The 16802-nt window shown below is 49.2% G+C and overlaps 1 protein-coding gene across 4 annotated transcripts in view; it reads left to right on the top strand.

Annotated features, from left to right (window-relative positions):
• The window catches only part of SH2B2 (SH2B adaptor protein 2), a 493931-nt gene that overhangs the window by 324345 nt on the left and 152784 nt on the right, over positions 1-16802 (top strand). For all 4 annotated transcript variants that reach the window (XM_086954571.1, XM_086954573.1, XM_086954574.1 and 1 more), the window contains one exon: positions 13751-13845. In XM_086954571.1, the coding sequence (XP_086810697.1) occupies positions 13751-13845 (95 nt within the window). The remainder of the gene's footprint in view (positions 1-13750; positions 13846-16802) is intronic.

A 16802-nucleotide genomic window follows, 5' to 3' on the forward strand; every position in this document is an offset into this window, starting at 1 on the left:
CCACATACGCTCCATCCAAGATCTGCAATCCAGGCACTCCTTGCACCCATCACAATTTTATAATTATCTGCAGCTACGCCATGCTCTCTGTTCACACATACCAGATGGCACAACGCTACGGGAATACAGCCCACCTGAGGCGCAAATCATGATGGGGAACCTTGGGGAAGGTGGGTATCTCCCTCATTTATCGCTCATTACCCAACAACACAGACTACACTAGAACGGCTCAAACCAGTGGGAGGACTGGGTGGGTCCCCTGGAGGAGGATTGGAGGGACGCCTTGATAACGTCGAAGACGGTTACTGCATCAGCGATCCAACTGTACTATTTGCATGCAGCCTATCTAACCCCTGCTCACCTCCACAGGGCCGGTCTCAACCCAACTGCTTCCTGTATACGATAAGGCCAAGACCAGGCAGATTTTTTCCACATGGTTTGGACATGCCCCTTCTTGGCACAATTCTGGGGGTGTATAGAACAAGAATTTGCTGAGGTCTTGGTTAGGGGTCTCACATGACCCATTACACACTTTCCTGGTGATCACGTACGGGTGGACTTGTCAAAGAATGAAAAGCTGTTCTTTAATACGGCGATGGTCATAGCTAAGCAAGACATAGCCGCCAATTGGAAACATCCTACCCCACCTAGCGTCAAGAAGTGGTGCAATGAGATTAACTGGTGTGCCACACAAGAGAAGCCCCTATATGAAGCATGGGGCTCTCCGAAAAAATACCATAAGCTCTGGGGCAAATAGTTTGGGTCAGATAGCTTGAAAATGTTTTGCTTGATTGACTGTGTGTACCACTTGGACCTCTCTGGGTCATGATATATTTTGGTTTACCACCTAATCAACTGTGGGATTTGATAATCACTGAGCTGTACTGTTTTGCTGGTCTTTTATCTTGTTTTAAAACCAATAATATTGTTTATCAAAAAAAGGTTTCCACTTACAGGACATGTAAAACTTAAAAGTACATGTCCATCTTTTTAAATACACTGCACCCTGTCCTCTGGGCTGTGTAGGGACTTCCCGATGGGTGATATATTTATTAAAAAGGAAAGTTTCGGTCGGGCAAAAGGTTATTTTGCTGTGTTGAAATGACAGTCTTCAAACTGCACACACAGGCTTAAATAGCTGGCCTAAAGCATGTTTACAGGGCTACTTAAGTGGGTGGCACAATCAGTGTCTCAGGTCGACTAGTAATATTTAATTAAGAGGCGTTGGGCATATGTAGTGCCACTTTACAAGGGACTTACAAGTAAATTCAATATGCCAATTGGGCACAAGCCAATGTTACTATGTTTTAAGGAGTGAGCACTGCACTTTAGCACTGGTTAGCAGTGATAAAGTGTGTAGTCCTAATGCCAGCAAAAATTAGATCAGCAAAAATGGAGGAGGAAGGCAAAAAAGTTTGGGGGAAGACCACCGTGAGGCTGGCAGGTCTAACATATGACCCCATCCTCCCAGCTGAATTGCGGAGAAGTACCCAACTCCTTGGGAGTTCTCATCAGTGGTGTGGAAGAACCTGCATAGAACACCAGCATTGGTGTGGTCTGATCCAGGATGGTGTTCCACTGTAAAGTCTATTCCATGTAGGGAGATGGACCACCTGAACGGTTTGGGAGTTTCACTCATTTGTATGAGCCATATGAGGTCCCTGGGGTCTGTCTGAACATCGAAGTGAGTCACAAAAGGTATTGCCTCAGCTTCTTCAGTGCCCAGACCACATCAAAGGCTTCTGTTTCAATCTCACTTCACCTTTGTTCCTGTTGAAATAACATCCTGCTGTTGAAAGCTACCGGGTTGACTAAGCCCTCCTCATTTAACTGGTCTATGACTGCCCCTTTGCAATGCTCTGGAGTGTCTGAACTATGAACTCCTTAGAAATGTCAGGAGCCTTGAGTATTAATGCTGTGCAAATGACCTCCTTGAGGGTATCAAAGGCTTTCTGGAGGCCTGCTGTCTGTTCACCGTTCTGGGCTACTTCTTGGAAGTCAGCTCAGCTAAAGGGACAAAAGATGCAAGAACCCTTAAGAAAACTTCAAAAAGTTTCTTAGGAGGCCCAGGAAGGCCCTCACTTCAGTCTGTGTTTTAGAGGATTGCCATGCCAGGATAGTCTCAATCTTGGCCTGGAGAGGCGGCACCTTACCTCTGCCCACCATGTGGCGCAGGTGCACCACAGAAGCCTGCCTTATCTGGCACTAAATGACCTGGCTAGTCGGGCCCCTCTACAGCAGGGCCTGAAACACATCCTGGAGATGGTACAGGTGTTTTGCACCGTGAATCCTTTTCTGGATTCACATGCTGGTTATTCCGCCATCTAGTGGGTAGGTCCTGCTTTGTCTTTTTTTTGGTTTGGGTCGCTGTCGACCACCATTTGGTGCCAGGTACGTCTCCTGTGTGACGTCAGACGGTATCCTGGAGGTCGACGTGCGTGGTAGCCATCTTCAGGTTCTTTTTTCCACTGTTGGGTCTGAAAGCAAAACTGGAAGCTCTGAAGAATTTTTCCCAAAAACTTCAAAAAAGAAGATTGCTGATCAGCAATCAGCAATGTCGTAACCGGACACAAGAGCAGAGCTTCAGTGTTAACATCACAGAGGACCACTTCGGTCCACAAATGGCAAGGTAGGGGTCATGGAGAATATCTCCTTCAAGTTCTGCCCCAAGTACCTCCACAGGTACGCTCAAAGTGACCCACACGACGTATGCAGCCTCTGCCTGCACAAACATCATCAGGACAAGGATTGTGAGGCCTGTGGGGTGTTCCAGTCGAAGACACTGAGGACACGCCAAAAGCAAAGACAGGCCAACTACACTACAATGTCGCAGATAACAAAGAAGACTTCGCTCTGAGACCTGGGTTTGTCTAGTTACGAGGAGGAACATGGAGCAACAGCGTAGTCGACGCACGAGGGATCGGACGTCTAGTTCCAAGAAGGGGACTCTGAAAAAATCCACGCAGAGAGAAAGGCGAATGATCCGTAAAAGAAGACAGAGAAGGTAAGACACCATAAAAATCAGTGGGAACCAAAGGGCCACGAACACAAGCCGCCCAAGGCAGCCCCGCGCCGAGCAAAAAGGCGATCGAGGGTCAGCTGCGATTAAAAGAACCCCACGGACCCCAATCAAAGGTTACTGAGGAGGCAAAATCGCAGTGAAGGCAGAAAACAAGGGCCAAACACAAACCCATGAAAAAGGGCACAAAACGGTTGAAGACTAACATCGTCGACCGGATAAAGAGATAATCTCAAGGCGAAGAACACGAGGAATACGGAGACGTACCGGAAGAAGAAGAGAACTCTGAAAATGTCAGATACGTGGAATGATCTCGACACCGACAGCCCAGAAGAAGAGATCTGCGGTTACCTTTTGAAACCTTCACCGCCAGATGATATAGCTTTCTACAATGACCTTGTTAAAAGGGCAGCAAATCAATTTGGAGTAGCCCTAGAGGAAGAGAAAGGGGACACATGTTTCTTATTAAAAGCCCTGGCACCAGCGACAAAAGGAACTCCGTACCTTCCCATGGTGCCAAGTATTCTGGACCAAGGCAAATAAGCCTTCAAGGAACCAGCTTCAAACAAGGGGATAACCCTCAGAGTGGAAAAGAAGTATAAAGCCTCCTCAAAAGAACCTAAATATTGTCGGGGGAATACAGTACCTGACTCCATTATTATCACCACAGCCAGAAGGAGAGCTAAAACAGTCTCCAACACTGGACCCCCACCAGAGAAGGAGGGTAAGAGTGATGGACCTGGTGGGGACAAGAATGGAGAAGGAGGCAGCAACACAGTGGTGTATTGCAAATTAAAATGCCCTACTAAATCAATATTGTCATCAACAATGGGATGAAATAGATGAAATACTTAAACTTCCTGAGGAGGATAAGAACAGAGCAATATCTGTTGTCCAGGAGGGAAGAAAACGTGGCAAACACCTGCTTTAAGTCTGCTTTGTATGCAGCAGATACTGTTAGTAGGCAAATGTGCACAAGAACCATCCCGAGAAGGTATGCCCAGCTCAGAATATCTGGGTTCAAACTGGAAGTTCAAACCTCCATCATCAATAGACCATTTAATGGAGAAGCGCTATTTGGAAAGGAGGTAGATGAATCCCTTCAACAGATAAAAAAGGACAACAAAACAGCAAGAGCAATGGGGGCCCTACAACAGAGAGGATCCTTTGAAAGGGGGGGATTCAATAACAAAGCCTACATGTAGAGGCACCTTTGGGCTAGGTCAACAAATGTCACAGCAACATCAAGGGCAGAACCCAGGTCAACAAATGGGTCAGTAGTCAAGCTACCAAGGGTGGCAACAACAGAAGCAGCCCTTTTGGTCAAGAGGCAATGGCAGAGGAAGAGGCCAACCGTCTAGAGGAAGAGGAAATGGATCCAACTGACTGACTCACTCACAAACAAGGATCCACACAAAACACCAGTGGGAGGAAGAATATCTTTATTCCTCAAATAATTGAAAATTATTACAACAGACAATTGGAATTGGTAAAATACGGGTCTTGCATAGAGCTTACAAGAAAACCACCTGCAAAACCACCCAAAACAAGAAGATTCCTTACATCCGAGAGCATACTGATAGAGACAGAAATCAAAGAAGTATACCAAAAACAAGCAAAAGAATTGGTACCGAAACAAGAATTAATGTGTAATCTTCAGGAAATAATAGCACAAATCCAAAGAGGAGACTAAATGGCAACAATAGATCTCAAAGATGCCTACTTGCATATCCCTATGAACAAATTGCACAAAAAGTGTTTGAGATTCCTGCACAACGGAACAAGTTACCAATTCAAGGTCCTGCCTTTCGGAATAAAATCAGCTCCACATGTATTCACAAAATGCCTAGCCGGACCTCAGAAGAGAGGGAATCCACATCTACCCTGATCTGGACGACTGGCTCATAAGAGCAAATTAGACACAAACCTACTACAAACCTGTTCAAGCAGCAATCCAAACGTTACTGAAACAGGGATAATAGAGAAATAAGTGGACAGACAAGCTCCATTGGCTGCCATTATGTGGCTCAGAACAGGATACTGTGCCTTAAAGAGAACCTTTCAGAACTCTCTCAGTATCCCAGAATGCACAGCAGGTCCCTTTTACTTTCAGTTCTTTTTTCCGGCTCCTGCAAGCAGGACCCTGCAGCATTGAGCTCTCCCTTTCTAGGGTTTATTTGCAATTTTCTAACTTCAAGTGTTTGAGTGCTTTTATTTGAAGTACTTTGGTGCTTTCTTCCTTGTGTGTGTCTTTGAACACTCTTTTATTTGTCACAATGCCTGCTTTGTTTGACAAATGCCCAGAGTGTTCGAGGAAGAAGGGCAAGTCGGACCTACACGAGGTGTGCATCATCTGCCTTCCCTCATCTCATGTCCCGGAGGAGTGACATTTGCCAGTCCTTCTCCAGCAGGACCCTGAGAGATAGGATGAAGATCAGGCTCCAAGGCCTGGAAGATAGAAGACTGAAGGCACAAGCTGGGTCTGGGCATGCTCCATCTGCCCGTGCTGAGGCCTCTGGAGGGCTCTCCAGGGGCAGGAAGACCAGCAAACGTCCATGTTCTCCGCCGGCGCCGATAGCACCGACAACGGCGTCGAGAGGGATGACGGCAGTCTGTTCCCAGTCTCCCCAGAGCTGTGGGTCGAGTCGACGTTCGGCGTCTAGGGATCTGACTAGACCGTTGTCGAGATCGCCGTTGACGATATCTTCGTCATCGACGTCGAGAGGCGACCCGGCGTCGGCGCTCGCCGTCGAGGCGACACCTCCGTTCGCCGTTGGCGAAAAGGAGGAGGTCGTAGTCGAGGGAATCCGTGACGTCGAGGTCTCACAGGCGCTCGCCGTCGAGGAGGCATTCGCCGTCGAGACGGAGGGGTTCGCCGTCAAGGAGGAGGCGTTGGCTGTCGAGACGGAGGGGTTCGCCGTCGAGACGGAGGGGTTCGCCGTCGAGGAGGAGGGGTTCGCCGTCGAGGAGGAGGCGTTCGCCATCGAGACGAGGGCGTACGACGTCGAGAGAACGACGGTCGCTGTCGAGCCGGCGTTCTTCGACGCCGAAGAAGCGCAGAAGGAGTTCCTGTGCCAGGAGTTTCTCTCGGTCCGCTGGAATGCGCCGGCATACGCCGATAGGCTCTGCCTCGCCATCGCCTCCGCCTAAGAAGAGAATGGAGTCCCAGGGCTCTGTGTACTCCGAGGTATATACACCTAAGCCGAGGACACCTTCCCCGCCTCCTCCGTTGCCCAAGGATCCTCCGCCGTGGAATCCCACTCCGCCTCTGCTTCCGCCGCCCCCTCTTCATTTTCATCCTCTGCTTCCTCCTTCTGGACCGCCGGTGGTTCCGCCGAGGACGGCTTCACTACCACGGTACCCGACGCCGCCTAAGGGGACTCCTCAGCCGAGGCCCCTAGTCAGGCCGCAGTCACCTGCTCCTGTGAGGCCTGTGGAGCGGCCGAAGCCAAGGAGATCGCGTTCTCGCTCCGACCGGAGGGGGAGATCGCATAGTCGTCACCGGTCGTCGACAAGATCAAGACGACGCCACAGGAGGCGCAGATCCAGATCCCACACAAACTCTTCTGGGACCAGGGAATACTCGCCGACTTTGTCGGAATCCCCGGGGACGTGGGTGTCGCCTGTCGATGACATTGTCTCATTCCAAGATCTTCTGCTGAGGGGTGTGTTTAAGTTGGGCATCATGGTGACGGTGCCATCGCCCACAACGTCCGTAATTTTCGAGACGCTACATAAAAAGCACCTGTCTCGAACGTTGCTGCCTCTAGTACCAGGTTTGTTGGAGCCTGCCAATGAGTTGTTTCTCACTCCGGCGGTGACGAAGGCGGCCCCCTCCAAGCTCCGCAAGAAGTACTAGACTCCGGATCCTGACCCGGCTTTTCTTAGGATGGATCCTACGCCGGACTCGGTCATAGTGATGGCGGCTAGGAAGCAGCACGCCACCACCCCTTCGTCTACAGTGCCTCCTGATAAGGAGAGCCGCTAAATAGACTCGGCTGGCAGAAAGGTCTGTGGGACAAAGTCTACCACGATGAAGGCGGCCAGTGCTAGGGCGATACGACCGAGCCCTATGGGAGTCCCTCCAGCAATTCGCTGAGCTCCCTCCTCGAGAGAAGAAAGAATTTTTCAGGAGATCCTGAATGAGGGGATCGTGGTGTCGAACCAGCTCATCAGCGCAGCTGCTGATGTGTCCCTTCTGGCGGCGCATGGGTACTGCCATGGTGTCAACCAACGGCGCCACGCTTGGCTTAGACTTACGTCTCTCAAGCCAGAGGCTCAACAACTGGTGGCGAACTTGCCTTTCTCGGGGGAAACCCTGTTTGGCAAGCATGCGGACGACGAGATGGGCGGCATGAAAGCGGAGGCCGAGACCCTGACGGCCGTCGGGTTGGAGAAACCCAAGGAGAAGAAGACCTACCGCCCGTTCCAGAGACTGTTCGGGGCGCAGGGCAGAGGGCGAGGACAGGCTTCGGGACAGCAGCAACAACAGCAGCAGCAGTTCCGGAGGCCCTTCCAGAAGGGCAGAGGCGGGCAGCCGTCCGCAGCGGCGAACAAAGGCCAGGCCGGGTCTAGGCCCTGAGCAGTTACTTCCCCTGCATCCGTTACCCACTCCGGTGGGGGGTAGCGTTCAATTTTTTCTGGCAGAATGGAGAAAAATTACTCTGGACAAGTGGGTGCTGAATATTGTTTGCAATGGATACAGTCTTCGGTTCATCAGCCCGCCTCCAGCAATTCCACCCGTCAGCTCGCAGTTTCAGCTCCGCGAGCTCCAGGTGGAGGCCGATACCATGTTAAGGAAAAGGGCGATAGAAGACGTTCCTCTGTTTCAAAGGGGAAGAGGTCTGTACTCGCGGTTCTTTCTGGTTCGCAAGAAGGACAAGAACGAGTTCAGGCCCATTCTGGATTTGCCACAAGCAAACCAGTGGATTCGCAGAGAGAAATTTCACATGCTGTCGTTGCATCAGATTTATCCTCCGCTGCAACAGGGAGACTGGCTATGTGCTATAGACCTACAGGATGCTTACTTCCATATGCCCATTGCACACAAACATAGGAAGTTCCTGCGATTTCAAGTCTGCGCCAATCATTATCAGCACACAGTACTTCCATTCGGGCTGAAGTCTGCACCCAGAACATTCTCGAAATGCATGGCAGTGGTAGCGGCACACTTGAGGAGGAACAAGGTGTTTGTCTACCCGTACCTGGACGATTGGTTGATCAAGGCCTCCTCCTTCTCGGAAGCTCAAGCGCACCTCCCAGAAGGCGTGCGTTCCCCTGAACAAGTTGGGGTTGCACATCAACATGTCCAAGTCTGACCCGACTCCGGTCAGTGCATACGGTACTTGGGAACCTCCAACACGCTGTCGGCAAGCGTGTCCTTCGGAGGAGAGACGGTTATCACTCCTTTGGAAGGCTCAGGCTCTTATGACCGCTCCCATCTACAACAGTGAGGACGGGGTCTTCTCTACTGGGGGTCGATGGCCTCTTGTATCTTCCTCACGCCGCACGCTCATCTGCAGGAGTGCTTGGAGGATCAGTGGGATCAGAGGAAAGGGTCTTGGGACGACAAGATACGACTATCTCTGCATGCTCCTCAGTCTCTGAAGTGGTGGTGTGTAGCGGAGAATCTCCTCAGAGGGGTTCCCTTCCACAAGGACATTCCCACACAGACTATTGTGACGGATGCGTCGCTCCACGGCTGAGGGGCGCACTCCGGAGACTTACAGATTCAAGGAACGTGGTCACCGACTAAGTCCACGTATCACATCAATTTCCTGGAACTCAGAGCTGTCCACTTGGCACTGAAGGCCTTTCATCCGTCCTTCCAGACCAACTCTCTGCTTGTTCAGACGGACAATACGACCACGATGTATTACCAGGGGGGTTCGAGATCGCGCACCCTGTCGCAGGGTGCGCAGGCGATCTGGCACTGGCTTCTAGCCAGAGGACTGACGTTAACGGCTACCCATCTACCAGGTGTGCAGAATGTTCAGGCAGACGCACTGAGCAGACTAATTCAGGAAAACCACGAATGGGTCATAAACGACGAAATACTAGGAGAAGTCTTCGCAAGGTGGGGGACTACTGTTGGACTCCTGCCCAACCCACACACTGCAGGAACGAGGATTAATCCAGTCCACTTCCCCGACTCACCAGCCACTCACTGAAGGATACAATGAGGAAGCTGCTGACTCAGAAAAGAGGGTGGAAATCAAAAGGCAACCAAACCTTCCACCCTTGGAACGTGCCGTAAAAGGAACACCCACCTCCTTCTTCTGCACCTGCATACAAAGGGAAACACAAAGTATACCCTATGATAATTACTCAGTCCCCAATCCTACCTCTGAGCCATATGACAGTAATCCAATTATTACCATATCACATACACTTACCAAAAGCGTGAGCAGGCTTCGCTTCAAGGAGTTGTCAGTCAAAAGGAACCCTTACCCAAGATAACCTGTCCTAGGTGACTGAAGTGCAAGACTGTCCGTCTTGTAAGGGTGTTTGGTTTGGAACAAAATAGGGGATTACAGGGTAAAAAACACACCAACTCTTCAGGCATGTAAAAACCCCTGTCTTATGTGGTCTCGGGAATGGGGGGTAAAATACTTCACAGACGCGTTGTCTCTTCCGCTCCGTGGTGTTCAAAAAAGAGAAAAACCCAGCCGGGTTTCCCTCGCGGAATGGACGAAAACGTCACTTCCGCCTACAACGAGGCGGACGGGTTGCGCACAAATAACAATGCGCGCGAATCACCGGATCCTTCACCGCGTCTCCGTAACAGGAGAGCGGTAATCAACAAACAGGAGCCCCTGAATGCCGGCGAAAAATCGCCCAATACGGACAAAAACACAAAAATGAGGGGCGGGAACTACACTGAAGGACGCTAACTAATGACTAACTAAACAGGTAACTCGCTAATGAAAGGGACGGGCAGGAAAGGGAGATTACAAGAAACAAAGCACCAGGACCAGGAACTAAACAAGGAGGGGGATGAAAGCTAAGAAAAAAGGGAAATATCCAAGTCTCTACACGAGCCCGTTAAAAGACAGCTGCAATCAACAGGAAAGCCTGGAGCCAGGATGCAGGAACCCACAGATAGCAATAACAAGCATTGACATAAGGGTAGGACTCCTTTTTATACTACTGGTGTGTCATGTGATGGTATTGGACATGGTACTACCAGCAGGGGAAGCTGGGGAATGCGCTATGGATCAACTGGTCGAACAGCTTTCTGTACGCTTTTCCACCCATTCCCCTGATTCCGGCGGTGCTCATCAAGCTATCCCAGTCCAGGGCGCGGATGATCCGGATTGCACCGGAATGGCCCAGGCAGTGGTGGTTCACAGACCTGCTTCACCGGTCTCTCCTTCCTCGCGTACGGCTGCCGTGCCGGCCGGACCTTCTCACGAAGTTTGGGGGGCAGATGGTGCACCCCAACCTCTCGTCTTTGAGTTTGGCGGCATGGCTCTTGAGATAGTGCAATATGGCCATTTGAATCTACCAGAAGATTGTATGGACATACTGAATGAGGCTAAGCGACCTTCCACTAGGACTTCCTATGCTTACAAGTGGAAGAGATTCTGCATCTGGTGCAAGTCCAAGAACTATGATCCAACGACATGTAAGGAAGATGTCATCCTTCCGTATCTTCTACATTTGGCGCAGTCTGGCCTTAATTTCCATTCCATTAAGGTTCATCTCGCTGCGCTGACTGCCTACAGGAAATGCCCTTCACAGACTTCCTTCTTCCAGATCCCTGTGATCAAGGACTTTTTGGAAGGCTTGAAGGAAGTGTTCCCTCCTGTTCGGCTTCTTTCGCCTTCATGAGAATTGAATGTGGTGCTGTCCAGATTGATGAAGGACCTTTTGAACCTATTCATAAGGCGGCGTTCCTCGTGGCCATCACATCGGCCCGCATGGTGAGTGAAATTCAGGCGTTGTGTTGCCAAGAACCTTTTACTGTATTTCATGCTGCTAAGGTTGTTATGCGTACTCACCCTAAATTTCTTCCAAAGGTTATCTCTGATTTCCATGTTAACCAGACCATAACTTTTTCAGAATCCTTCATTTCCAGCAGAAAGGTCTCTGCATTCCCTAGATGTTAGGAGGGTGTTGAGATTATATCTGGATAAAACCAAAGATATTCGTAGGTCAGACCAATTGTTTATCAACTATGGATCAGTCAGGACCGGTCTTGCTACCTCGAAACAGTCCATCTCGAGGTGGATTGTGTCCTGTATACAATTGTGTTACCAGAAGGCTAATAGGACCTTAGGGGGTAAACCTAAGGCTCATTCCACCGGGGGCAAAGCTGCCACGACTGCTTTGCTACGTAATGTTCCAATTGCAGAAATCTGCAAGGCGGCCACTTGGAAGTCGGTCCATACCTTTGCTAAGCATAACTGTCTGAACACTGATGCCAGGACAGACGCTCAGGTTGGGCAGGCTTCGCTGCGAAATCTGTTCGCACAGTAGTGGTGTTATTTCTCTTCTCACCACCGCCGCTTTGGTGTGGAGATGGGCTTGCCATTCTATTCACTAGATTATGACTATACACAGAGATCCCCTACTACAGAAGGAGTAGTTTCTGTCCTGTAACTCCAGTTCTGTAGTAGGGTATCTCTGTTATAGTCATAAGCGCCCGCCCTCCTCCCCGGTGGAGAAAGATGTTCATGTAAGGAATGCTACAGGTCTGGCGTGTTACGCCTTCAAAAAGAACTGTAAGTAAAAGGGATCTGCTGTACATTCTGGGATACTGAGAGTTCTGGAAGAGTCTCTTAAAGGCACAGTATCCTGTTCTGAGCCACATAATAGCAGCCTATGGGGCTTGTCTGTCCACTTCTTTCTCTAGCATTCCAAAGGCTTTTGCTGGTAGGGGTAGGTTTTTCTCTCTAGAGAACACTGGGCAGGCTGTGCTGTTTGTGGGTTTTTTGGTGGAATTTCTAGTTGAAGTACTGGACAGTGTAGCCTGTGGCTACATCATCTGTCTTCACATTCTCTCTTAAGTGTATGTGCAGGTCTGCATTTGTTGACAATTTTAAGTGATTATTTTTGATTGCTCCGGGGTCCACGCACATGGGCGTGACTATTTACTTGATTATGACTATAACAGAGATACCCCTACTACAGAACTGGAGTTACAGGACAGAAACTACTCCTTACTCACTGATATTTGATTCATCATGCTACATCAAGCATTTTTGTTTCTTTTGAAAACTTTGCGATGTACTGAATAAAGCAGAGTTCGGACACTTACTTTGGTCATCAATTTATATGCACATGATTGAGAATTGAAGTATGATACAGTAATTTATTGATTACTCATTGAAAATAGTGGATATCTTTATTAAGGATTTAGATCATCATTTGGTACACTTGGAATCTAAGTGACGCTATAGTAGTGCATCTTGAGTTCGCCGATCTTGTTAACTTTGTAAAACTGGCATTTTTGACTTTGTAATTTGAAATCAGTCTTCACCGTAAGTTAGGAATTTTCATTGCAAATCCAATGACATCAAACATGAACTGGTTACCTACTCCCATTGGGAAATTACAGCTTATTAAATGTAACAGTAAATCTAATCTTAGTCTCTGGGCGAGGTACGCCTTACAGTAGTGAAACACTAATTTAAGAGATTTCCACTACCTGGACATGTAAAACTCAAAATTACATATCCAACTTATTAAATGCATGACACCTTGCGCTCTGGACTGTCCAGGGCCTACACTAGGGGTGACTTATATATATATTAAAGAAGGAAGGTTTGGTCTTGGCAAAAGGTTTATTTTTCCAGGTCGAAATGACAGTTTTAAAACTGCACACAGGCTGCAATGGCAGGCCTGAGGCATGTTCACAGGGCCACTTCATTAGGTAGTACAGTGGCTAGTACAGTCAGTGCTCCAGGCCCACTAGTATCATTTTAATTTACAGGCATTGGGCACAGATAGTGCAACTTTACTATGGATGCAAAAGTAAATTAAATATGCCAGAATACCATGTGTTTAAGGAGTGAGCAAATGTACTTTAGCACATGTAATTGGCTAAAGAATCAACAGCAATGCCAATATGAGATTGTAAGCACTTCTTTTAGTGAATGGATTGGATGTATCTTTTCTAGAATGAATGTGTTTGATTGCTTTAATGCACGAGTATGGTTTCTAGTTTGGTTTAATATGGTAGGGAGCCCAAGACAAATAAAATAAAGTTGATGCATAATAGAAAATAAATATGTATTAAGTGATAAAATATGTTTTAAAGATATTGGTTTCGTGATATTTTCAAATGGGTATGAGAAGTTTGGTTTTTTCAGTGTACTTTGAATACTTCTGGGATCCACCTTGGTTTAGCAGCGACAAAAAACAATGTGCCCTCAGCATTTATCAGTACTTTGTTATTTTCCATTATGCTTTAAGCCTTAAATAGCCTTATACCTAGATATGCATTCAGGCAGAGGCATCCCACTATCAAATAATGGTGTCGGAGACAATAACCTTTGAAAGTAGGAGATAGCTAGGGCTATGTCAGGCTATGGGGCTCCTTTAAAGTATGTCTTGGAACCCTCCAATTCTACGGGTTTAGCGAAGATCCGCCCGCTTCCCACCGTATTTGTTTTGCAAATGCACTTAACCCCCAAATGAATACTGAGCAGACAGCCATGGTTTTTCATAAGCACTGTGGTAAACTATGCTCAAACCTCTTTAAATGTCTGCTCATTTCGATTGCAGAGACAGTGGGGATGACATCGAACTCTCCTCTTGTGACCGAGGACCCTGTTTGCTTGGCGCTGTGCCATCGTGTAGCTGTGAATTTTTGGCTGACGGTAAGACTACATGTCCCTTTCTTTTGCAGTTAAGTCCATTCTAATTTTTTTCTTTTTAAGTAAAGGTGGGCGTTTTGCACTTCTTCTCCACTCTGGTGAATTGTCACTGCAAATGTGGGAACTGGCATTGTACCCCAAAAACTGTGGTGCCTTGCCGATACTCTCATTATCTCCCCATCTCTAAATAAGACACTTCTTCAAAAGACCTTTGCACCCTCCCGCCTCTTTTCCCCTTCCCAGACCTGAAAGAAAGGAAAAACATTTTGGATATAAAATTAGATTGTGCGGTGACAGTAGATTCTTTCAATAATTGATGGCTGACAGTGGGTAATCATTCAGTTGTTAGTGTCAAGATCATTTTATGCACAATAAAACAATGCTTTTTCAATTGAAATGTGGTTAATATATTTATATTTGCATTAGCTTGAGGAGTGTGTGGCCACAAGTGGTGTGACTAATCATTAACCTAGTTTCCCTGATTTCTAGAGGAAAGGGGTAAGACAGAAAAGCAGCATCTTTGTTGAGATGGCTCTTTCTCCAACTGAAGGACAGTGTGATGTATGCTTAGCAGGGATCAAAAGCTGGTACGGTAGAAATTTTGTTATGACTGAACCAGCCTACAGAGTCCATTGGCCTGAATTTCATCAACAGTTTCGCTTTGTGTGAGTTTCAAGCCCGTCTGTGGGGAAAAAGGCATTCTTTCAGCACATAGCCAGGTGCTCAGGAATGCACAGGAGCGTTCTTCAACCCATAGCACCGCAAACATCAATCATTCAATCATATAATTTGTAAAGCGCACTACCCACCCGTGAGGGTCTGAAGGCGCTGGGGTGGGTAATGCTGCTACTGCTTGAAAAGCCAGGTCTTGAGTTTTCTGATGGTCAGCAGGTCTTGGGTCTGCCGAAGGTGGATGGGGCGGGTGTTCCAGGTCTTGGCAGTGAGGTGGGAGAACGATCTGCCACTGGAGGTTGGTATTCGAAAGCGGGGGACTGTGGCGAGGGCGACAGAGTTGGCGGGTGGGGGTGTAGAAGCTGAGTCATCTGTTGAGATACGTTGGTCTGGTTTTGTGGAGTGCCTTGTGTGCGTGGGTGAGGAGCTTGAAGGTTATCCTCTTGTTGACCGGGAGCCAGTGCAGGTCTCAGGTGGGGTGTGATGTGGTTGCGGCGAGGGATGTCGAGGAACAGGCGGGCAGAGGCGTTCTGGATGCGTTGGAGCCATCTCAGGAGTTTGGCTGAGTCTCCTGCGTAGAGGGCGTTTCCGTAGTCCAACCTGCTGCTGACGAGGGCCTGGGTGACCATTGTTCTCGTTTCAGTGGGGATAGATTTGTAGATCCTGCAGAGCATGCGGAGGGTGTTGAAGTAGGAGGAGTAGACGGCGTTGACCTGTTTAGTCATGGAGAGGGTGGAGTAGAGAATGACCCCTAGGTTGCATGTGTGGTCGGTGGGTGTTGGAGTGGTTCGCAGTGCGGTCGGCCACCAGGAGTCGCCCCAGGCCGAAGGGGTTGATCCGAGGATGAGGACATCTGTCTTGTCCGAGTTCAGTTTCAGTCGGCTGTTCCTCATCCATTCAGCGACGGCCTTCATTCCTTCGTGCAGGTTGGTTTTGGCGGTGTGGGGGTCCTTGGTGAGGGAGAGGATCAGCTGCATGTCAACGGCGTAGGAGATGATGTTGAGGTCGTGCCGACGAGCGACGTGGGCGAGCGGTGCCATTTAGATGTTCAACAGAGTTGAGCTGAGGGATGAGCCCTGGGATACGCCGCAGCTGATCTTGGTAGCTTCGGAGCGGAAGGTGGACGCTCTGTGTTCTGCCGGAGAGGATGGAGGTGGTTCAGTCCTGGGCCTTCCTTTGGCTCCCGGCGTTGTGGAGGCGTGTTCGTAGTGTGTGGTGGCAGAGCATGTCAAAGGCGGCTGACTAGTCCAGGAGGATGAGGGCCGCCGTTTCTCTGTTGTCCAGAAGGGACTTGATGTCATCGGTGGAGGCGATGAGGGCAGTCTCAGTGCTGTGGTTGCTGCGGAACCCGGACTGGGAAGGGTCCAGGATGTAGGGGCAGTGTATAGGGTGGCTCCCCCCCTCTCCTTTGCCTCGCCGAGGCAAGCAAAGCAGACAGGGGCTATGATGGTCGCTGTAAGGCCTAGTGCAGTGTATGGAGAAGGGACAAGCTGTACCAAGGGAACTTCCACCACAGTCCGGACCGCCCCCCGCCCATGATAAGGAAGAGAAAAGGGAGAAGAAAAGCGAGAGAGAAAAGACATAGTACTCAAAAAGGAACATTGGCCAACAGGGTCTATTCCAGTCCGGGGGTAAGCCAGGTACAGTGACACCGGCCATCCCGGAGATGTCACTCTCCCAGGAATAGCAGTGGGGCGGGTCATAGTAGATCAGCATCGTCCATCTGAAGCGTAGTCTTGTGCCTCCGTCGGGCTGCTGGTCAGGCATGCAGTAGTCTTGTCGGCAAGAAGGCGGCCGGGGTGCGAGATGTCAGCCACATCTCCTCAAGGAGATAGAGCCGAGGGAAAGGCAGATGGTTGACAACCAAAATTAATTGCTATTTGTCAGAGCATTGGGAGCCTGGGGAGGAATGGACCAGCTTCTAGAGAACGGATATGTTGTATAATTTCCTGTTTCTCCTGGGAGGAGGTGCAGATTCCCTGGGGGGGATGGGGGCTTAGAGTGGTGTACCTTGGTCCATTGGGGCTTTGCAGGCTCGCGATGTATGGGAGGTATGCGCTAGGGGCTAGTTGACAGTGTGTCTGGGATCTGTAGCAGCTGAGCCGCCTCTCGGAAGAATCGCAGCACTCAGCGTTTTGACTCCCACTGGAAAATAAGGGTGAACGGGTGCCCCTATTGATAGGGGATTCCCAGCTCCTGCAGTTTGTCCGTTATGCGGCGGCGGAGCGTTGTGGGCGCAAGGTCCTGGTACCGGAGTTCTATTTTTACTCGGGCCGCCTTGAGGATGG

This window comes from Lissotriton vulgaris, chromosome 2_1, assembly GCF_964263255.1.
Source record: "Lissotriton vulgaris chromosome 2_1, aLisVul1.2, whole genome shotgun sequence".
In the NCBI taxonomy this organism is placed as follows: domain Eukaryota; kingdom Metazoa; phylum Chordata; class Amphibia; order Caudata; family Salamandridae; genus Lissotriton; species Lissotriton vulgaris.